This window comes from Plecotus auritus, assembly GCF_963455305.1.
Source record: "Plecotus auritus genome assembly, chromosome: 8".
Classification (NCBI taxonomy): domain Eukaryota; kingdom Metazoa; phylum Chordata; class Mammalia; order Chiroptera; family Vespertilionidae; genus Plecotus; species Plecotus auritus.
In genome coordinates this window covers 60,810,305-60,834,720 of record NC_137782.1, presented here as the reverse complement: position 1 = coordinate 60,834,720, position 24,416 = coordinate 60,810,305, and the positions used below count along the sequence as shown (strand labels likewise).

The 24,416-nt window shown below is 42.5% G+C and overlaps 1 protein-coding gene across 2 annotated transcripts in view; it reads left to right on the top strand.

Moving 5' to 3' along the window:
* The window catches only part of PHF20 (PHD finger protein 20), a 125,970-nt gene continuing 101,554 nt past the window's right edge, over positions 1 to 24,416 (top strand). The window contains exons 1-2 of one of the 2 annotated variants that reach the window (XM_080683807.1): positions 1 to 158; positions 21,066 to 21,180. In XM_080683807.1, coding sequence (XP_080539933.1) covers positions 21,098 to 21,180 — 83 coding nt within the window. In that variant the 5' untranslated portion in view covers positions 1 to 158; positions 21,066 to 21,097. The remainder of the gene's footprint in view (positions 159 to 21,065; positions 21,181 to 24,416) is intronic. The other variant, XM_080683806.1, reaches the window with a different exon arrangement.

Below are 24,416 nucleotides of genomic sequence, written 5' to 3'. Positions count from 1 at the left end.
GGGGCAGCTGGGGTCTGCGTCACTTGGTGGTGGCGATGGTGCGTATGTGTGGGGGCGGGGTATACGCTGGGCGCGTCCCTAGGATCACGTGGTGCGCAGCACGCAGAGTCCTTCTGTCGGTAGGTCCTGAAGCGGCGCAGCCGGAGCGGGGCTGTGAGGTGAGCTCGCGTTGAGGCACGGCGAGGCGAAGCCAGCTGGTCGTAGCCGGTCCGGGCGGGCCCGCGCCGGCGCGTGCCGTGCGGGCGGAGACGGTGACGGACGCCACCGCTACTCTAGTCCCCTGCCCGGCCCTGCTCCCCGCCTGGCTCGTCTCGCCCACCCCGGAGGGAGGCCCGGGGACCGCTGCTGAGAGCGTGGCGGGCGTGCGAGCGGCGCCCAATCCCCAAGACTACCCGCGGGAGTGACGGCAGCCTAAGCCAATCAGCGCCGCCCGAGGGGGCTGGGCCGCGGGGTGCGGGCCTGGGGCGCGGAGCGGGCCGTGTTGGTGGTGGTGTTGGTGGTGGTGTTGGTGGTGGTGTTGATGGTGGTGGTGGGTGGTAAGCGCCACTGGCAGAGCCTGAGCTTTTGTGGCCCCGAGACCTCCACCACCAGTCTTTGCTGTTGCCTTTTTTTTGGGGAATGCGTTTTTGAAAATTGACTATTTTATTCTGTTCTGGGGAGCACACCCCTTTCTCAAGCCCCCGACTTTGGGAGTGTCCCCTTTCTCTAGTTTTGAAAATGTGGGTGGATCTCCCTTTCTTAAGCTCCAGCCCAGGGGTTTTTATCTCAATTTCCAAAGACCCCTCACACTGAGGATGTACCCCCTTTCCTAGGATCCCCAAACTGGGAAGATACTTCCTTTTTTTCGAGCCTTCAATCTGAGTAAGCAGTCCCTTTCAAATTTGGAGCTTCTCCCTGTTAACGAGTCTCTCAAATCTGGGGTCCAATAACCAAAGTTTTGGGGTACTTATATTTCCACAAATCCAAGCCCCCTTTTCCAGGCTCCTAATCTGGCAATGTGCTTTCCAGAGTTTCTTAAATTTAAGGGCTGCTTCCTTTCCTCAGCCCTTCAAATCTAAGGTGCACTTCATTTCTAGATACTACTGAAAATGAGATCCAAGTCCTGAAGTTTAAGGGTACATACATGCAGTTACACAAAGAAGGGAATTCGCTGCTCTTCCAGTCACCGTTTTTGGGTTTGCATCCTTTTTTATTAGTTACCCAAATCGAACATCCTGTTTCCCCGAGGAAGACTCATTTTCGTATCTGAGGGTGTATTTGTTTCTTGTGTTTTCCCAAGTGTATGGGATACACCCCTTTGAATACACAATTTTCAGGGTGCAATCACCTTCCTGATGCTTCTTAAATCTGGGAGGGTACATCTTTTTTTCTGGCTCCTCTCATTCCCAGGTGATAGTCCATGTTTTTTTTTTTTAGCTCTTCTGCCATCTAAAACATTCCACCCCCCCCCCCCAATTTTCCTTCCATTTTTGGAACTTCAATTCCCTGTAAGTGCTCTCCATGTTCCTTTTTTTTTTTTTAATTTTAAGACCGATATCAGTCTTAGCACTTGTATTTTCGTTTTTAATAAAGATTTAAAAAATATATTTTTATTGATTTCAGAGAGGAAGGGAGAGGGAGAGTTAGAAACATAAATGAGAGAGAATCATTGATTGGCTGCCTCCTGCACGCCCCCTACTGGGGATTAAGCCTGTAACCCAAGAATGTGCCCTTGGCCAGGATGGTACCTGGGACTCTTGAGTTCTAAGGCGGATGCTCTATCCACTGAACCAGACCAGCTAGAGCTCTTTCTTTGATGAATGGTATCTTTAGCACAGCACTTTCTCTGCTTCTGTGACCTTTTCTTTTTTTTTCTGAGCATACTTCCTATAGTCATACCTGAATTCGTTTTGCCCAAAGGGAGGCTCTCCCTTCTAAAGGGGTGTCTGCATGTTTTCTTTCCTGTATCTACTTTATTTTTTATCTTTCCGCTAACTGGAACTCTTCTCTGTCAGCTTGCCTTATACCCAGGCGTTTTCCTGGTTTCTAACTCTGGACACTGCTCTGCTTACGTGTGGCTGTACAGATTTTCCCATTCTTCCCCTAACACTGAAGGTGGCTTCAAGTCCAGGACTATCTGATGCCCCAAGTGCTGGATTTAAACTGGGAAGGAATCCCCTCTCATTTCTTTGGTTATTCACAGGACTCTTAATCCTCCTGGTGGTTTGCTTCCTATAACATTCTGGTTAGATGAATACTGTTTTCTCCTTTGCTTTATTTTCCTGTATTGGAAAAAAAAAGAAGCTCTTAAGAGATTCTTCTAGTCTTGCTGTCCGCTCAAAAGCTTCCTCCCTACATTGGTTTACTTTTTTCCTTTTATCAAGAAAAGAGATCATTTGGAGGAATATCTTAGTTGCTCTTTTTGTTATTGTCCCTGGTGTGCAGGTGGGGGATGAATCCTGTCTCTCCCATCACCTATCTGCCAAGCCTTGCTCCCAACCCTCACCTTAAAATCTATAAATACCTGGGACCTCTTGTCTTTTAAGAGCCTCTCAATAGATTATTTCTTTTGTATTTCCCTCTGCCTTTCTAGATCTTACTCAGGGCTTCTCAGCCTGACCCCCTTAATCAGATTAATTTCTCCACAGCTGGAATCCCAAGTGCTTATGGGATAATGACACCTCTGACCTTTCTTCCTTTTGAGAAGTATTTGAGTGTGCAGCTGTATGAGGCCTCAGTGGGGGAGAGAGTTTGGGCCTGAGAAACTACATTGGCAGGACAAGGCCAGAGGAAAATACTGCATTTTTAGGACCACATCCTTCTGAATCTCATTTGGAGATTGGATGTTTGCCAAGCACCTGCTTCTTAGGGATGCTGGGGGATTTAATGATACTCCCAGGAACCTGTAGGAATTAATGGGGCATGTGGAGAAATGTTTGAACTCAGTGTTAAAACTTGAATTGTATTTTCAGAACAACTAAGCTGTTTTATATTATATCTCATGTTTATGAAAGCCTTAGAGCTAAGATGTGTTATTTCAGGAAGTGAAATAGATCCACATTTAGATCATTTTGTCATTAGTAAGTACCAAATTCATTAGAAAACACTGGAGGTCTGTCTGAGCAGTACCTAATAAAATAAAAGTGAACAGGTACTTTGTCTCTTTATTTGCCTGGTTGGTACTTTATCTGTGTACTGCTATGAACAGTGCACCCAAGTGTTTTATACCACTGCTTCTCAAACTTGAATGTGCTTATAAATCACTTGGGGGTGGGGTCATGCTAAAATACTGATTCTGATCCCAGTAGGTTTAGGGTGGGGCTAATGTTACTGAACTCCATTTTGAGTAGTGAGGTTCTGTACACAAGGTCAAAGATTTCTCTGTGAAAATAGGAAGGTGATGGTTAGCCTTATGCTAACCTTATGCTTACCGGTATTACATTCCATTTTCTCTTTATCCAGACACACACCCCTTACAGTTTGTTCAAGGCAAGGTCCCCTTCTGAGTACTACTAGTTATATTCAATTACAGTTATTCCAGCATGTAGCTTTTAAAACTATGGCTAAAACTTCTCTAGGACTTGTATTTCTATGTACTTTGTCAAATTTATTTATTTTGTCTACCTTTTCCAAAACCTGGGTGTTCCCCTTCAAGTTCCATGATAGCTCACTTAATGGCTGTAGGCCTGTTACTGCCGTTTGTACATGTATTGAAACTTAGTCTCCAATTCTGAGATGTCAAGGTAGTTTCTAGCTTTTTACTGCTATAAACAGTGCTTTCTGTACAAACATATTTAGCCCAATCATTATTATCTCCCAAAGATAAATTCCTAGGTGTAACTGCTAGGCCAAATTACATGCTTATTTTGTTTTTTAATAAATCTTTATTCAGATTATTACAATTGTTCCTCTTTTTCCTCCCCATAGCTCCCCTCTACCTGGTTCCCACCCCACCCTCTGCCCTTGTCCCCCCGCACTGTCCTCATCCATAGGTATACTATTTTTGTCCAGTCTCTTCCCGCACCCCACACACTCCTGTCCCCCCCGAGAATTGTCAGTCCACTCCCTTTCTATGCCCCTGATTCTATTATATTCACCAGTTTATTCTGTTCATCAGATTTTTTATTCACTTGATTTTTAGATTCACTTGTTAATAGATATGTATTTGTTGTTCATAATTTTTATTTTTACCTTTTTCTTCCTCTTCTTAAAAATACCTTTCAGCATTTCATATAATACTGGTTTGGTGGTGATGAACTCCTTTAGCTTTTTCTTATCTGTGAAGCTCTTTATCTGACCTTCAATTCTGAATGATAGCTTTGCTAGGTAGAGTAATCTTGGTTGTAGGTTCTTGCTATTCATCACTTTGAATATTTCTTGCCACTCCTGTCTGGCCTGCATAGTTTCTGTTGAGAAATCAGCTGACAGTTGTATGGGTACTCCCTTGTAGGTAATTAACTGTTTTTGTCTTGCTGCTTTTAATATTCTCTCTTTGTCTTTTGCCCTTGGCATTTTAATTATGATGTGTCTTGGTGTGGTCCTCTTTGGATTCCTTTTGTTTGGGGTTCTGTGTGCTTCCTGGACTTGTAAGTCTATTTCTTTCACCAGGTGGGGGAAGTTTCTGTCATTATTTCTTCCAATAGGTTTTCAGTATCTTGCTCTCTCTCTTCTTCTGGCACCCCCATAATTCTGATGTTGGTACGCTTGAAGTTGTCCCAGAGGCTCCTTACACTATCTTCATATTTTTGGATTCTTTTTTCTTTTTGTTTTTCTGGTTGGGTGTTTTTTGCTTCTTTGTATTTCAAATCTTTGTCTTGATTCTTGTGATCCTCTAGTCTGCTCTTGGATCTCTGTATATTATTTTTTATTTCAGTCAGTGTATACTTAATTTCTAGTTGGTCCTTTTTCATATCCTTGAGGGTCTCACTAAATTTATTGGCGGTTTCTAGAAAATTCTTGAAAAGCCTTATAACCATGGTTTAGAACTCTATATCCATTCGTTTGCTTTCCTCCATTTCTTTCATTTGTGACCTGTTTCTTTGTCTCCACATTTTGGCTGCTTCCCTGAGTTGATAGAGTGGCTTTGTGTGCTAGGTGTCCTATAGGGCCCATTGGCTCAGCCTCCCCAGTTACCTGAGGTGGACACTCTTGGTGCACCCCTTTGTGGGCTGTGTGCACAGTCTTGTTGTAGTTAAGCCTTGATTGCTGTTGGTATCACTGGGAGGAATTGACCTCCAGGCCAATTTACTGTGAGGACCAGTTGTGTCTACAATCGGAGAACTTCTGTGCTGGAGACACCCTTATGAGGCAAGACTTGCTTCAGTGGGGCTTTGGTGCTCACTGAATCTGCCCCCTGAGTGTGTCCCTTATGGATCTGAGGAGTTGTAATCTGGATGGTCCTACTCTGACCATTGGGTACACTGGCTCTTGGATCTCTAAGGAGGTGCTAATTTAGCCTCTGCCTGAGTTCTCCCAGCAGGAGCTACGGATAGATCTGCAGATTCCTCTTCTTTGTTTGGGCTTTGGAGGTGCCCAGATGAGGCCCAGCTGTGAAGCAATGCAAGCTGCTGCGGGGCCTTCGGCCTGCTTTTGGATGTTCTGGGTCTCACTGACCCAGCTGCAGTTTGTTAGGTAACTTTAGAATTCAAAGGACCAGGCCATTCATATGCAAAAGCCTCTGCACTCAGCTTGGATGGGGTGGAGACTCGGGGCGGAGTCTCAGGGCGGAGCAAACAGCAATGGCTGACCTTCAGCCCTGCCCTAAGATGCCTGGGTCTCAGTGTCCCGCGGTAATCGCTGCAAAGCACCTTTGAGAGAAAGCCGCCCTCGAGTTTTGCCCGCTGCCAGACAGTCCAGTTTCTCCCCGTATGAGTCTGGGTCCCCAGAGTCTCACCTGGAACTGGGGTTCAGAGCAGTCAGGAGTTTTTGTCTCCCTCCCGATTGAGCAAGCCAGCTGCGTACTCAGTTGCTAGCCCTCTTCGTGCGCGTGCCTCCGTACCTCTGCCTTTACTTCCGCAGTTCCTCTGAGTCTCAGTGTGCTTTTCTCTTTCCTTCTAGTTGTAGAATTTCCACTCAGCCAGCCTTCCTGTGGTTCTGGATGATGTCCGTTTTATCTTTTAGTTGTAGTTTTGAAATTGTTGTGCGAGGCAGCAGTTCAGGTGTTTACCTATGCCACCATCTTGGTTTCTCCTACATGCTTGTTTTTAAGGCTTTTAATAAATATTGCCAAAATGACCTGCAGAAAGGATGCATTGATTTATACTTCCACTAACAATGTAGGAGAATGCTCTCTTTAAAAACAAGGTATGAAAAGCTGCTCAATTTTTTTTCTATTTCCCTTGAAAATTTATTCATATTTGTTAAACTTTAACAATTTTTTAATTGAATTTTTTGGGTGATATTGGTTAATAGAATGATATAGGTTTCAGGTATACAATTCTATAATACTAGAGGCCCGGTGCACGAAATTCGTGTGCAGGTACGGTCCCTAGGCCTGGCCTACAATCTTCCCTTGCTGCCTGCAGCCGGCCCTGCCCCCTGCCGCCACCCACCCCCTGTTCCCCGTTCGCCATCGGGTGATGGGAGCCTGCCAGCTGGGGGAGGAACTGAGAGGTTGGTTGTTCCCGCCCACTCGCCGGCCCCACCTCTGCCGTGGGTCACCCTCTATGTGTCGCCCATATGCCCTGCCATCCACCCCTGGTTTCCCATTCGCCATTGGGCAATGGGAGCCTGCTGGCTGGGGAGAAGGATAGAGAGGTGGTTGGTGTGTCTCATAGTGACTGGTCGAGTGGTCACTCTGCCATTAGGGTCAATTTGCATATTATCCTTTTATTATATAGGATATCACCTATATATTGTATTATGTGTTCACCACCCCTTGTCAAGTCTCCTTCCATCAGCATTTATTTATATTTTGTCAAATTTAAATGCTTAAATATTTTTTGCTTAAATTCAAACATAATTCTTGATATAGAATCATATCATACTTCATATCATAGCTGATATAATCATCCAGCTTGTCTCTCTGATTCCTCACCTGTTATCCTACCATGGTAGGGAGTCTGAGCTATCCCAAGTCAGCAGGGTCACAGGTGTTTTAACATTCCAGTCCTTGGTTTTCTAGGTTCTGGAAATGGGTATGGGAAAGGCAGCGCTTGGAACTTGAATGGAAGCTGCTAGTTTATCTCTGTATGGGAGCTTCACAAAGGTGAATGCTGGTAGGAAGATGACTTTCTTTGATGGGGATCATGTTTTATGATGGTCTCTCTCCTTTTGAAGCCATATCTCTAATCTATTTCTAAGGCTTAGTGGGTTTTTCCTTTCTAAATGTCTTAGGTCATCTGTACCTATATCCCTGGCTGTTACCTGTCATTGCCTTTTTCCAACATAATCCTATTCTGGGCTCTAATCAGGACAAACTTGAATGACTAGATTATTTTGTGTCCTGGTCCTTCTCTTCCCCCATCCCTCACATAAATGTCAGATCCTCTTCAGACAGGGATTTGATCTGGATTTGGTTATAGTCCCAGCTGCTCCACTCACTGTGAGACCTCAGACAAGTCACTTAATGCTTCTGGGCCTCATTCTCCCCTTTTGTTAAATGAGGGGCTGATTTTCTCCAAGTTCTGCCCTGTTCTGAGTCTTCGACAGTACCTTGCTTAGAAACCCAGTGTCTGGGAGCTTATAGCAGATCTGATTTCTTCACATGCTCTTTTGGGCAGGCTGCCAGTCATTCTCTTGTCCGAGTCACTTCTGCCACTGCCTCTTTTCTAGCCAAGGCAGCCAGCTTGTCCTCACACCCAACTTCAGCATTCTTCTACCTCCATGTCCTGTCAGTTCCATGCTTTATTTTATTCAAAACTGCTTAAACTTCTCAAAGAAATCTTCCTTGAATTCTCTGTTTAATGTTCACTACTTCCCTGAATCACTAAGAGGGAGTCTGTAGTTTACATAAAATATGTTTATTTGTAAATTCTCTTGTCTGATGTATATTTAAAAAATGTTTTCCTCTCCTCCCCACTCCAGCTTTCTTTTTTGCTTTGAATTAGCAGTGTAGGTAGAATGAAATTTAAAAGTGAAGAAGAGTAGACCCGGTGGCTTAATGGTTGGGTGTTGACCCATGAACCAGGTCACAGTCAGGTTGTGGGCTCGATCCCCAGTAGGGGGGCATGCAAGAGCCCGCAGATCAATGATTCTCACCATTAAGGTTTCTTTTTCTTTTAAAAATATATTTTATTGATTTTTTACAGAGAGGAAGGGAGAGGGATAGAGAGTTAGAAACATCTATGAGAGAGAAACATCAGTCAGCTGCTGCCTCCTGCGCACCTCCCACTGGGGATGTGCCCGAAACCAAGGTACATGCCCTTGACCGGAATCGAACCTGGGACCCTTCAGTCCACAGGCCGTCGCTCTATCCACTGAGCCAAACCGGTTAGGGCTTACCATTAATGTTTCTATCTCTCCCTCTCCCTTCCTCTCTGAAATCAATAAAAACATATTAAAAAAAGAAAGAAAGAAAAATGTAGCCCTAGCCAAATATCTCCATTGGTTAAGCAGTGGTCAGCAAACTCATTAGTCAACAGAGCCAAGTATCAACAGTACAATGATTGAAATGGCTTTTGAGAGCCAAGTTTTTAAAACTTAAACTTCTAATGCCACTTCTTCAAAATAGACTCGCCCAGGCCGTGGTATTTTGTGGAAGGGCCACACTCAAGGGGCCAAAGAGCCGCATGTGGCTCGCGAGCCGCAGTTTGCTGACCATGGCCTTGGCATATTGGGACGATGCTTTAACCTGTGGTCGGCAAACTGCGGCTTGCGAGCCACATGCGGCTCTTTGGCCCCTTGAGTGTGGCCCTTCCACAAAATACCACAGCCTGGGTGAGTCTATTTTGAAGAAGTGGCATTAGAAGAAGTTTAAGTTTAAAAAATTTGGCTCTCAAAAGCAATTTCAATCGTTGTACTGTTGATATTTGGCTCTGTTGACTAATGAGTTTGCCGACCACTGTGCCAAGGTTTCAGTTCAATCCCCGGTCAGGGCACATACAAGAATCAACCAATGAATGCATAAATAAGTGGAACAACAAATCGATATTTCTCTCTCTTGTCTTCCTCTTTCTCTAAAAAAAATCAATAAATTAAACAAACAAACAAAACACGTTGCCTATCCAAGTAAACTCTGTGGTTGGATAAAGAGTAATGTTTTTTTAAAGTAATCCACGCCTTCCCCAGTCCCTCCCCTTTTACTTCCTAGGGAGATGAAGGAGGTTTGAGCTCTGATTTTCAGGCTCTCAGTGCATGGGACAATGCTTAACCAATTGAGCCACACTGGCCAGGGATACATTTTTCTCGATAAGCATTTTTAAAAACAAAATATGTCTTTAGAGTCTCCTTGGTTTGGTTAGATGATAAACTTGGAAAGAAAAAGGGAGGATGCTGTCCCTGTTCATCTTTCTCAGTGACTGCCCCTTTCAGATTGTTGACTGACTAACCTTGGGGTAATCTATTAAAAATTGAAACCAAAGCCCTAGCCAGTTTGGCTTAGAGGATAGAACATCGGTCTGTGGAATGAAGGGTCCCAGGTTTGATTCCGGTCAAGGGCACATGCCGGGGTTGCAGGCTCAATCCCCAGTAGGTGTGCAGGAGGCAGCCGATCAATGATTCTCTGTCATTATTGATGTTTCTATCTCTTTCTCTCCCTCTCCTTTCCTCTCTGAAATCAATAAATATATATTTTAAAAAAATTGAAACCCTGATTTATAATGATGCTGTGACAAGTTTGCTAGGTCTTGGGCTAGGTATCCAGCTATCTTTTGCTTTCTTTGGCCAAATAATGGAATCAGTGTGCTTGCAGAAATCCCATAAAATTTTAGGAGCCTGATATGAGTCACCAAGCATAAACAGTGCATTTGTATGAAAGGGAGGTGGTGCTTGAATCAGTGGACTTTGGGGAAGGAAGACAGGAGGGGCCTGCGGAAGGATTTAAAACCATGGTTTTGTTTGATGAGAGCTTATTCGATGTCAGGAGCATAATCCTAGGATTTAAAAGGCTGACTCCCAGGCATCTTAGATGACTATTTGGGTTCTCTTTGTCCTAGTAAGAGACCTGATTTTCAAGAGGTCTCTTTCCCGCATGGAAAACATGCATGGCTAGGTGGATTGACATGCTTTCCTTGCTTTTACAGGTGCATAAATGTTGGGATTTCTAGGTTTTGGAAATTTGGCCAGAAAATGTGGACATTTTTATTTTAATTAATTTTTATTTTTTAAAATATGTTTTTCTTTTTAAAAAATATTTTTATTGATTTCAGAGAGAGGGAGAGAGACATAGCAACATCAGTGATGAGAGAGAATCATTGATTGGCTACCTCCTGCATGCTCCCCCACTGGGGATTGAGCCCACAACTTGGGCATCCTAATTCATAGGTTGACACTCAATCACTGAGCCACACTGGCCAGGCAACATTTTACAACAACAATAATAATAATTATAGCAAGCAGTTTTTGGAGTACTCTATTGGATCTTATTGAGTCTTGACAATTTATTATCTTCATCTGATAGATGAGGAAACTGAGATTAAGTAACTTGTTCAAGGTCATTTACTAATTAAGAGTCCAGGTTTCTTGGCCGGTAGTCCTGTTTCATTTACATCTTCCTCTCTGTGGCTGCTTTACCCCTCCCCTCATCCCAGTTTGAATAAGTCATTTTAATCATAGTATCAAACAGACAACATTCTGGAAAACCGAACTGAGTGACTACTGAGAGGAGGGATGGCCTTGCCCCCTCACCCCTGATTCCATTCCTGACCATGCAAATATCCCTTAATTGTAGAAGCCCAGCTCACTACCTTTATCTCTTTCTTGAGGCTCTGGACATGGATGGTTTGGGTTGTTTGTCCCATGGAGTGGTGAATGCTGTCCAATGTGCTTTGATGAGTAGGAAATTGGTCATGCTTTGACCTATATGAGAATTATACATCTCCAATTTAGAAAAGCAAGATAGTTGAAGAGGCCACCTTTCATGTCCAGGCTGCATGGTATATGGTGGTAAGAACCAGGATTTGGAGACAGATGCCTGAGTTTGAGATCCAACATCTGTAACTTGTAACTTGGGCATGTGGTTTAAACCTCTTGGGCCTCTTACTGTGATGTAGGCATTAGAGACACGTCTAACGTGGCAAGTTACTTAACCTGTCTGAATCTCTGTTACCACACTCAAGTATCATCATAACTGTCACCCATTCATTGATCATTGGAAGTATTAGTAAATACTACCCTTTCTCTACATTTCGTAATCTGAAATAGGAATAAGGAAACCTAATTCATAAGGTTATCAAAATTTGGTGAACTGTGAAGAGTTGAGTATATGTTACTATTATTTTTGTTTTATTCCTTTCACAAAATGTTTGTAAAATCCTTTCATGGACCTTGTTTGTTAATTTGTATTTTATCCTTAACTACATCATTAGTGTCTGTAAGAGAAAGATACTTAAAATTTCCCCTCATTTTCACACTTAAGAACATAATAGTACCTGTCCGACTGGTGTGGCTCAATGGTTGAGCGTCAGCCTATGAACAAGGAGGTCACGGTTTGATTTCTGGTCAGGGCATGTGCCCTGGTCCCTGGGTTGTGGGCTTGATCTCCAATGGGGGGGTGGTATGCAGGAAGCAGCTGATGAATGATTCTCTCTCATCCTTGATGTTTCTATCTCTGTCTCCCTCTCTTTTTCCTCTCTGAAATCAATGAAAACATGTATTTTTTAAAAAGAACATAACAGTACAGTATATTCTTTTTTTAGTATATGTTTTTATTAATTCCGGAGAGGAAGGGAAAGGGAGAGATAGAAACATCAATGATGAAAGAGAATCATTGATCTGCTGCCTCCTACACGCTCCCTACTGGGGATCAAGCCTGCAACATGGGCATGTGCCCTTGCCCGGAATCGAACCTGGGACCCTTCAGTCCTCAGGCCTATGCTCTATCCACTGAGGCAAACCGGCTAAGGCAGTACAGTATACTTTTAATATCATTAGTGTTTAGATATCCCAAAGGCCTTATTTTTATTTTTTTTTCAATCCTCACCTGAGGATATGCTTTTATTTATTTTAGAGAAAGAGGAAGAGAGAGAGAGAGAGAGAGAGAGAGAAGGGAAGAAAGAAACATTGATGTGAGAGAGAAACATCGATTGGTTGTCTCCTGCTCGTACCCCAACTGAGGATTAAATCTCCAACCTACATATGTGCCCTGACCAGGAGTTGAACCTTCAGTCCTTTGGTGTATGGAACGATGCTCTAACTAACTGAGCCACACCAACCAGGGCAAAGGCCTTATTTTTAAAAGCAGTATGAGTATTTTGGAGGAGGTCCTATTTCCTCAAATCCGAGCTCTTCCACCGAGCTGGTGATCATGGGCAAGTTTTGCTCTGAGCCTTTTTTCTCTCTCTGTGTAAAATGGAATAATACTGCCAACTTCTCTGCATTGTTGGGCATGAGATATTTGTCAAGGGTTTAGCCTTGGTGAAGACTCAGTAAAAGTTAGCCATTTCCTGGTATTGATAATAAAGTTAATATCTATATTCTATAATAATAAAAGCAGGGGTCCTCAAACTTTTTAAACAGTGGGCCAGTTCACTGTCCCTCAGACCGTTGGAGGGCCGGACTATAGTTTAAAAAAAAAACTATGAACAAATTTCTATGCGCACTGCAGGCCTGGGACGAGTCGGCTGCTAAGCAGGACAGGCAGCGGCACCCGGTGGGCCGGATAAATGTCCTCGGCGGGCTGCCGCATGTGGCCCACGGGCCGTAGTTTGAGGACCTCTGAATAAAAGCGTAGTATGCTAATTAGACTGGATGTCCTTCTGGGCATCCTTCTGGATGACCTTCTGGACGAAACTGGGGCTTGGCCCGGGTCCCGGCTGCCCGAGGGAAGCTGGTGCCGAATTTTGTGCATTGGGCCTCTAGTTTAAGAATAAGGTATTGCATTTATTGACTATTAAATAATTTACTTATATTTAAAACTTCATACATAGTGAAAGGGTTATAATTCAGGAAAATGTCTTTGAAGGCCCCATAGAGTAATGACTCCATCTCCAAATATGTTTTCCTTTGTAATATAATGATACCTCAAAAAATCCTGTAAGAACAGCTTAGTCAGGCATTTTTCAAAAAAGTCTCCCTTGCCTAAAAGGAACCCACACAAACCCATTCCAGAGCTATTGACTATATTTATAGACTGGAACCTCCCCGTGAAAGAATACAGCTTTTCTTAGACTCTATGGGTGAAATTATGGTCTGTCTTCAGGTGCCTCATTCCCTGTGCTTGCTTTTCTCTCCCTGCCGGGGGGGGGGGGGGGGGGGGGGAGATAGCACTTTTCAGCTTAACAATGTTAATCAGCTTAACAATAACCCACAACCTTCAGACCAACTGGATAGCACTTTTCAAAGAGCTTCCAAGTGATTATCTCCTTGAATCCCTACATCCCTCTGGGGGGGTGGTATTGGCCTCTTTCCTGTTTTTATTCCCATTTTGCCAGTGTAGAACTGAGGTCATCTCTAATAAGCACCTGACTACCATGTAAGGGTACTTACTGCTTGTTAGATGCCAGGGGTGCCTATGAGGAAGAATTCAATGCTTAGGGAGAAATTGACTCAGAAAGAGGCAATTTCAGTATATTAGGTGTACCGGTTAATAATGCGGATTTTTTTCAATAGATGGAGTTACACATATGTTGATATATATGCGATTTGATATGTATGCTATTTTGTTGTATTGACAACAAACTTCAAAACTTCATATGTCACATTTGCTGAAGGTGTTAACATCATAGATATTTTTACACTTAAAAATGTCGAATTTCGTGCCAAAAGCATTTGCAGGAAGTTATAATTCATTATTTTGAAGAAAAGTACTGCTGAATACTTCAGGAAGTTTATGGTGAACATGCTCCATCTCAAGATACTTGTGAACGCTGGTTTAAATGCTTTAAAAGTGATGATTTTGATGTGAAAGACAAAGAATGTCCAGGTCAACTGAAAAAGTTTGAAGACCAACAGATACAAGCATTATGGGATGAAGATGTGTGTCAAACTCAAAAACAACTTGCAGAAAGATTAAATGTTGCTCAGCAAACAATTTCCGATCATTTACAAGCAATGGGAAAGATTTTAAAGGAAGGAAAATGGGTGCCATATCACCTGACCGAAAAGACAAATGGAAAACCGAAAAGTCATCAGTAAAATGTTGCTTCAATGGCATGAAAGTCTTTTTCTGCATCAAAAGTGGATTTATTTTGAGAATCTCAAATGCACAAAATCATGGGTTGATCCAGGTCAACCATCAACATTGACTGCAAGGCCAAATCGCTTCGGAAAGAAGACAATGCTCTGCGTTTGGTGGGATCAGGAAGGTATGGTGTATTATGAGCTTCTAAAACCAGGTAAAAGGGTTAATACTGATCGCTACCGACAACAAATAATCAATTTGAACCATGCTTTGATCATGAAACGACCAGAATGTGCCAGAAGACACAGCAAAGTAATTTTGCTTCATGATGACCCACCATCACACACTTCAAAACCAGTTAAAGACACATTAAAAGATCTTGCCTGGGAAGTATTAACCCACCTGCTGTATTCACCAGACCTTGATCCTTCAGATTACCACTTGTTCTGATTGATGGGACACGCACTTTCTGAGCAGCATTTCAAAAACATACGAAGAAGTGGAAAATTGGGTCTCTGAATGATTTGCCTCAAAACAAGAAAAGTTCTGTTGGGACGGTATCCACAGATTACCTGAAAGATGGGGAAATGTGTAGCTAGCGATGGACATTACTTTGAATAAAGCACTTTTGATGTTTCTCTTGAAATTACCGTGTTTTCTTTGATTACAAAATCTGCATTATTAACAGGTACACCTGGTAGAGTGCTGATTGCTGTCTCTCAGAGGACAGGCCAGCCAGGCTGTCATGGGAGAATATCGGACTGAGCCCCTGACCCAGTAAGCTCTTCAGAGAAGTGCTAATGGTTGAGCCCAGTCCTGAAGGGTCAGGCAGAGGAAGCAGCTTGTTTGAGGAAAGGTCTGGAGGTTGGAACTTCAAGGAGTCTGGGCATGTGGGCTCCAATAGCAGTAATGAGAGCTTATTGTATGCCAGGCTCTGTGCTAAGTAATTTTTATCTTTACCACACCTGTATGAAGGTACTGGTACTATCCCTCTTTTACAGATGAGGAGGCTGGAAAATGGTGGAGCTGGGATCTAAATCAGTCTCACTCCAGAGTTCTGGCTCATAACCTCTATATGCTACTGCCCCTCTGCTAAGCTTGCCTGCTTCCCTCCTTTGAAGCTCCCATTGAGTTTGGTTTGGGTTAACTCACTGACAGCCACACTGAGGAGCTTAAACTACTAAACTGCTTTTATTTAAATTGAGATGTAATGACATATAACCTGAATTGTTTTATTTATTTTGTTTTATTTTTAAATATATACATAGTATTTTAATAAAACACACAATTAAATTAACTAGAAATTAACCAAAGAAGTAACCAGAGCTGTTTTAAACAGAGGCATCTTATGATCAGATTTGTGTTTTAGAAGTATCACTGTAGTAACACTGAGGAACATTAGTAACAGTGTAGTAGTTGACTAGAGTCAGATTACCTGGCTTTACTTCCTTGCCCAAGTACTTGCTAGCTTTGTTATTTTGAGCAGCTTACTTTCTGAACCTTAGTTTTTTTCATCTATAAAATAGGAATGATAATAATCCTCATTACGAACCTGTGAGGTAGACACTAAATGATATATATATGTATTTAGAATAGTGTCTGTCATAAAATAGGCAGTCAGAAGATATCAGCTTGTAAGGCAGTATTGTTTTGAATCTGGAAGGGTGTGTCTGAAGGCTTTGAGCTCCATCATGAGCTGTTGCAGTAATTGGTTAGTACAAGGTGGGTGTGTGTGTGAACTGGGCAACCACCCAGAAATGGAAGAGACTTAGAAGGAGGTATTACAAAATGGTGACAGAATGGGAAGCAAAGGAGATGCCCATGTTTCTAGATTGGCACATTGGCCAGTCTCGGGGCCTTAAACTGTGATGGGGAGAAGAGGAGAAGGAACTTGTGAGGGTAATATGATTAGCTCAGTGAGGTTGAGTAATGTGCCAAAGGTCATGCAGCAAATATATTCTAAAGCCAAGCCTGAGCACTAGGCCCTTTGCATTGCTTCTGGAATTGATTTAACCAACTCATTCTCAGTATTTTTTAAAAAATATATTTTTTATTGATTTCAGAGAGGAAGGGAGAGGGAGAGAGAGATAGAAACATCCACGATGATGGGAGAATCATTGATCGGCTGCCTTCTGCACGCTTCACACTGGAGATCAAGCCTGCAATTGGGGCATATGCCTTGACCAGGAATTGAACCGTGACCTGTTTCATAGGTTGATGCTCAACCACTGAGCCATGCTGGTTGGGTTCATTCTCAGTATTTCGAAATGGATAAACTGAACCTGTGTTTGCTGTCTGTCTGAATTTTAATTGTGGAAGGAAAAGCTAGGTTCTTGGAGAAAGCATTTCAAGTATCTGGGAAGTGTGGGAATTTTTTGGCCTATTTCTTTCCTCTCTTCCTTCTTCCCTGACTCTCCCCTCCCCTTGCTTCCTTCCTTCACGCCTCAAGTAAAAGAAGTGAATTCAGCTCTTTTAGTGTGAACTCGGAAAGGGCATGAAGGAATGGAAATGGTCTTTGCTTTAGACCCAGTGTTCCTTCTATGTCCTTGAAACTTGAGGATGGTGGTTCAGAGGCCCTTGCACCTAATGAATCAAATTGTCACTTCCCTAGGATCAAATTGTGCAGTTTTTGTTTTTTAGTTCTGTATATTGGATGCCATTTGTTAGCATTTCATAATAATATTGACGGTAATCTTTTGTGTCTAATGTCCTTTTTGCTAGTACTATTACTATCATACATCGTTTTATCATTGATACTATTTAGTGTTTATTGTGCTAAGCACTTGATATCCATTAGCTCACTTATTTAATCACAATAACCCCAGGAGGTAGAGGTTATCAATCCCATTTTCTATATGGGCAAACAGAGGGGAGGCTAAGTGATTTTTCTTATTTTCACTTAGCCAACAAGGAGTGGAGCTAGGATTGGCCAGAATCTGAGTCTAAAACCTGCCTGTGCTGCCATCCCTAAGCACTCCCTGGCTTTCCTCCAAGCCAGAACTTTAGCAGAGTCCCCTTGGAAGAGTTAACGAAAAAAAACCGTTTAAACCTGTAAAGAATTTTTGTGAGTTTATTTGAGCCAAACTGTCGACATATGCCGGGAAGTAGAACCTCAATGAGTTGAGATGATGCTTGGGAGAATGGAGAGTACATCCGTATTTATACATTGCAATCAAAGGAAAAGGACGTAGGTCAGTTACATGAAATTCATTGGTGATAGATTAGGGAGGTGGGATAAAGCAAAGCGGGGAAACCTCTGGGATAGGGTAAAAAGTGAAATGATGGACATGTGCTTCTTTTACAGAGATGGATACAGGATACAGGATACTTTAACGTAATTAACAGTTGACAATTAACTTGATAACAATAACAATGAGGGAATGTCCCGGTGTCATTTGTTGTGCCCTGAGTGGTCAGGGGTAAAAAGGAAGTTACAAGTTACCCAGACATCTCACAGATATGTTATCTTAGAGGCAAAAAGGCAAATGGGCTCAGTAAAGAAGATCTAAGTTGATCTTTGTCAGGGAAAATATCGGCCTAGGACATGACTACCCACTATAACCTGTTTGTAGTTAAATATTTAATTTTCAAACCATCTTTTGTGGTTATTTTAGGTCTCTGAGTTTGCAAGACTGCCATGCAGGCCTTCCCTGAGCTTGTCAGGTTAGCATGTGGCTCCTTTTGTCCACAGAAGCTTCCTCTTGTAGATCTGTCACTGGACTTGCTGGTGTATTGTTTATGCTTTTCTGGAACAGCAGCAAGGGCTTTGGGGATTCTCCACCTGGTAGGCTCAGGGTTGTGGGGGTGGGGTAGAGGGGCTGGTTCCCACCCGAGGGGCCTTGCCTCTAGGACTTTGCTTCTTCCTTTAGATCAGGGGTGGGGAATCTTTTTTTCTGCCAAGGCCCATTTGGATATAACATCATTGTTTATAACATCATTTGCTTAATATAATTCACTTAATATAAATTTATGTTTCTATGAAAAAAAATTTCTAGATTTATTGACTTTCGAGTCCCACTTGGCAGGGCCAGACCAAATGATTCCCCTCCCCTGCTCTAGATTTTCACATGGGTGTCTCCTTGTCATTTAGATCTCTGCACAGACCTCAGCTTTTTATTTTATTTTATTTTGATTCTTTACAGAGAGGAAGGGAGAGGGATAGAGAGTTAGAAACATCGATGAGAGAGAAACATTGATCAGCTGCCTCCTGTACACTTCCTACTGGGGATAGACCCTGACTTAGTTTGATTTACTTTGTGTGTTCCCCAATATTTGGCCTTTGGAATGGGCTTGATGGATAGCTCATCCTTACATAAGACTTTTTTTTTTCTTACGGATAATTTCTGTTGTGATAAACTATAAATTTAGGTAAGTGTTTAAGAGGAAAAGAACAGTCACCTACAGCCTGTTTTTTTCTTCCAGTTTTTTTTTTTTAAATATATTTTATTGATTTTTTACAGAGAGGAAGGGAGAGCGATAGAGAGTTAGAAACATCGATCAGCTGCCTCCTGCACACCCCCCACTGGGGACGCGCCCGCAACCAAGGTACATGCCCTTGACCGGAATCGAACCCGGGACCTTTCAGTCTGCAGGCCGACGCTCTATCCACTGAGCCAAACCGGTTTCGGCTCTTCCAGTTTTTTCTCCCTCATGCACATGAGATTTAATGTGAGCTCAAAGTGGTATAATTTTGCATCCTGCCTTTTCATGTAATATATTGCAAGCTAAGATGTGATGGTATTACACATCAGATATAAGGATCCATTTCTGTGATTTTTCCACATTCATCCATTGCAAAGATTGTGCTCCTATGAGGCAGATTGGGCATTATAGGCTGTTGAGATCTAAAGTTTAGTGGGAGAACCCTAGCTGGTTTGGCTTAGTGGTTAGGCAGAGGTGGGCAAACTTTTTGACTCGAGGGCCACAATGGGTTCTTAAACTGGACCGGAGGGCCGGAACAAAAGCATGGATGGAGTGTTTGTGTGTACTAATATAAATTCAAAGTAAAGGAGTGGAGGGGAGAGCAAGAGAACCGGATAGAACAGCCGGATCCGGCCCGCGGGCTGTAGTTTGCCCACGGCTGGGTTAGAGCATCAGCCGTACACCTAAGGGTCCCAGGTTTCATTCCAGTCAAGGGCTCCTCCCAGGCCCAGGTTCTGGTCGGGGCCCGTACAGGAGGCAACCAATTGATGTTTCTTTCACATAGATATTTTTTTCTATCTTTCCCTTTTCCACTCTCTCTAGAAATCAATGGAAAAATATCCTCAGGTGAGGATTTAAAAAAAAAAAAGTTTAGTGGGAGAGAATTTAGTTAGGGGTAGCTTGCTTTATGGAGGTGGCCTGCTCAAATGCCCTGAGAGCTCAAGAGTGGCTCCATTTCTATCAAAACCACCGCTAGTCCCTAAAGATAGATTTTACTCCTAGAAAATGATCACCAATCCCAGTACCAAAAAGAATTACTTAGGAAAATATAAATTGTCAGAATGGACAATAAGAAGAAGTAGAAAATATAAATAGATCAAAGAAAGTATAAATAGGTCTTTCTTGTCCAGCCTTCCAAAAGTAGGGCCAGAAATCAGTGCATCAGCTTTTGTTTGCTCCATTTTAAAAAATATATATTTTATTGATTTTTTACAGAGAGGAAGGGAGAGGGAAAGAGAGTTAGAAACATCGATGAGAGAGAAACATCGATCAGCTGCCTCCTGCACACTCCCTGCTGGGTATGTGCCCCCAACTAAAGTACATGCCCTTGACCAGAATCGAACCTGAGACCCTTGAGTCCATAAGCTGACGCTTTATCCACTGAGCCAAACTGGTTAGGGCTTTTTGCTTCATTTGTAGCTCTTAACATTCATAGCAGTTATAGCTTGCAGTTTTCATTTATCTGTGTTTTAAAAAAATAATTTTTGTTATTGAATTCAGAGAGGAAGGGGAGGAAGAGAGAGAAACATCAATGATAAGAAGAATCATTAAAAAAATACATTCTTATTGATTTCAGAGAGGAAAGGAGAGGGGGAGAGAGACAGAAACAGCAATGATGTGAGAGAATCATTGATTGGCTACCTCCTGCATGCCCCCTACCTGGGATTGAGCCCGAAACCAGAGCATGTACTCTGACCTGGAATCTCCTGGTTTATAGGTTGACACTCAACCACGGGGCCTCACTGGCTGGGTTCATTTATCTGTTTGCTGGCTACATTTTTGTCCTCCTCCAATGGATTGGAGACTTCATGAGGGCAGGCACTCTGTCTCTCAGTCTTTTTTTTTTTTTTTTTTTTTTAATATTTTTACTGATTTCAGAGAGGAAGGGAGAGGGAGAGCGAGCTAGAAACATCAATGAGAGAGAATCATTGATTGGCTGCCTCCTGCACGCCCCCTACTGGGGATCGAGCCAGCAACCCAGGCATATGCCCTTGACCAGAATCAAACTTGTGACCCTTCAGTTTGCAGGCCCACGCTCTATCCACTGAGCCAAGCCGGCTAGGGCTGTCTCTCAGTCTTGACTGTTTTCCTAAATAGTCTGTCTGCAGATATTTGGTGACTGTATCAGCAAATGGTTAAATTTAAATGGTTAAATTAGTTGCCTGAGACCAACTAATTGCTTTCTTGGAGTTCTGAGAGATGCCCTTTTATATGTGAGTCCTTTCTCTTCACAGTTCCAGAGGTTACAAGGTGCTGCATAAAAGAGGAGGAACCAATGGAAGGCACACCTGTGTTAGGATGAGGGAAGGAGTGAAAGGGGGCAGACAGGGTTTCCTGGAGCTTTGTGTTTTGAATAATGCCTGTTTGTCCTTTATGTGTAGTGAGTGATACTACACTCTGGGCACACTTTGCCTAAGTTTCATAAATATTTAATTGGCTTTTTCAGGAGAATAAAGGCAGCCCCGTTGATGACTGAAAATGACAAAGCATCCACCTAACAGACGAGGAATCAGCTTTGAAGTGGGAGCCCAGTTGGAAGCCCGGGACCGATTAAAAAACTGGTATTTTTACATTTTTCCATTAATTAAATCCCTTCAGTAAAGGACTTTTGCTAGCACTGATAACGAGGGGTAGCCTGGGCTTTTCTGTAGTGTTTTCCTGCTCCCTGACTCTTGGAAGGTGGAAGGAGACAAGTCTAGAGCCATGGGAATGTCCTTTCTCTTTGGTGCAGGGACCCCTGTGTTAGGGGGACCATTCTGTTACCTCTTGTTTTTTGTTTTGTTTTTTAAATTTAATTTCTTCTATTAATTTATTGATTTGAGAGAGAGAGAGAAACATTGATTTGTTGTTCCACTCATTTATGCATTCATTGGTTGACTCTTGTATGTTCCCTGACCAGGGGTCGAACCTGCAACCTTGGGATATGAGACGGCACTCTAACCAAATGAGCTACCCAGCCAGGGCCGTGACCTGTTGTTCATACTTGTTTACCCTTTCTGCCTCTTCATCTGAAAAGAGTTATGAGAAAAAGGAGAATGAGTGGCTATAGAGAAGGGGAGAGTTAATAGTGGTAGCTCTTTTGCTCATGGCTGCCTGTCTGGAAGAGGAGAAGAGAGAAAGGCCAGGAATGGAAGAGGGAAGAAAAGGGGTTAGATCAGAACAGGTCTTGTGTTGTGAACAACCCCTGCTGTTTTCTGGGTGTGTTGTATGGTTGAAATTTAATTGTCATAATTTAGGGGTGATTAGATTCAGAAGCTGAGGGGTTGTATTCTTTGTCATTGATGTCTGACCTCTGGCTGGTAATTAGCTGCTTTGAGCATCAGCTTCATCTATAATTGTGGGTAATAGTTGTATTGACCTCACAGAGTTGTGTCTGAGAATCAAATTATGGGATATGTAGGGAAAGTCCTTATAAAGTATATAATGACAATGGTTGTTGAGGATATTCTAGAATTTCCTAGAATGTGAAGGAGGGATTTCAGAACTCAAACCTTTCTGAGTTAAAAAAAAATATTTTTTAAAGGAAAATTAGCTCTTTTCCCCCTCTGCTGATTAAAAAATAATATTTTTATTGATTTTAGAGAGAGAGGAAGGGAGAAGGAGAGGGAGATGGAAACACTGATGAGAGAGAAACATCGATCGGCTGCCTCCTATATGCCCCTGATTGGGGAATCGAACCTGCAACTTCTTGGTGCATGGGTCAGCACCCAACCACTGAGTCACACTGCCCGGGCCCTTTCTGAGTTTTTATAAGGAAGAGTGTAGGCTCCTCCTCTAATCCCCCCTTTTTAAAAAATATATATTCTTAGTGATTTCTGAGAGGAAGGGAAAGGGAGAGAGAGAGAAACGTTAATGATGAGAGAGAATCATTGATCAGCTGCCTCCAGCATGCCCCCCCCACTGGGGATTGAGCCGGCAACCTGGGCATGTACCCTGTCCAGGAATCAAACCATGACCTCCTGGTTAATAGGTTGACGCTCAACCACTGAGACACTGATGCCAGGCTGTAATTTATATTTTTGCCTTTCTTTTATATTGAAAATCTTTGTTCCTAATCACACTAATATATTGACCTGTTTGACTTATTCTGTGTTGTACACAAAATAATTTCAAAGTTAAATACCAATATTACTACTAACAAATCTGTATGAGGTTGACGATTTTCTTGGCATTTAAAAAAATATGCATCTAGCCCTAGCTGGTTTGGCTCAGTGGATAGAGCATCGTTCTGCAGACTGAAAGGTCCCAGGTTCGATTCCGGTCAAGGGCATATACCTTTGTTGAGGGCACATCCCCAGTAGGGGTGTGCAGGAGGCAGCTGATCGATGTTTCTCTCTCATCAGTGTTTCTAACTCTCTAGCCCTGTCCCTTCCTCTCTGTAAAAAAATCAATAAAATGTATTTTAAAAAAAAAAATGCATCTAAGGATAAATTATATTTAATTTGTAACAAATTTTTATATTTAATTTATGTTAAATAGTATTTCAAGGTAAATAATGTGTTTCTTTTTAATACTCTTACAGTATAATTTTATTTCTACTTTTTTTAAACATAGTTTTATTGATTTCAGAGAGAAGGGAGCAGGAGAGAGAGATAGAAACATCAATGATGAGAGAGAATCATCCATCCGCTGCCTCCTGCACACCTCACACTGCGGATCGAGCTGCAACCCGGGCATGTGCCCCAATCGGAAATCTAACCCATGACCTCCTGGTTCATAGGTCAATGCTCAACCACTAGCCATGCCCTCCAGGCTCTACTTTTTTTTTCTTTTTTTAAAACAGATTTCTGGGTTCAATATGGGGCACAGAAGCACATATTTTTATTTATTTATTTTTAAAATATGTTTTTATAGGTTTTAGAGAGAAGAGTGGAGAGGGAGAGAGAGAGAAACATTGATGGGCTGCCTCCTGCAACCCCCCACTGGGGATGGAGGCCCAAATCCTGGTATGTGCCCTGATTGGGAATCTAACTGAGGACCTCTGAATGCATGGGATGATGCTCAACCAATTGAGCCACACTGTCCAGGGCTACATTTAACATCATTTTTAATATACATATAGTAACATTCCCCGTTTTTTTGATGTACACACCTATTAGTTTTAACACATATGTAGATTCGTGTAAGCATCAACACTAACAGGAGACAGAACACTAACAGGAGACAGAACACTTCAAATAATTATCTCATGCTATACCTTTTTCAGTTTATAAATTATTTGATTTGATTGTTTTTTGTACTTGTTTATCTGTCTTCCCCACAAGAATGCAGGCTTAGTGAGGGCTAATGTGTTAGATTGGATTCTCCCAAGAAACTATGCAATTGATTTATTTGGGAACCACCTATAGGAGGAAATGGGGAGTGAGGTGAAGAGGCTGGGAGAGCTATCAGACTGCCTTGCTTAGTCTGACCCCTGTGGAGGAGAGAGAAGGAAGGTAGGAAGTTTTAGACAGCAGTGCAATTCTCAGAAAATTTTGGCTAAGGAGATGAGGAGAGTCCTCAAGCTGAAATGCAGTAATTGAACTGGAAGGTGTGATGTTCCTCTGGGCAGGATGATTCCTGGGTCCTTATCCAGTGGAGTCGAGAATGAAACCATGGACAAAAGGTGGTATAGTGAAATATGGAAATTTATTCAGAAACAAGCACAGACTCCCACGTGGGGATGGGAGGGGGAGAGAGTCCCTTTTTTGCACGGTTTATAAAGGCTGCAGTTCTTTTTGCCCTGACATCCCATCTCTGATTGGTCACTATCCCCTGATTTAGTCACTATAGTAACTTCAGAGCTCAAACCTCACGT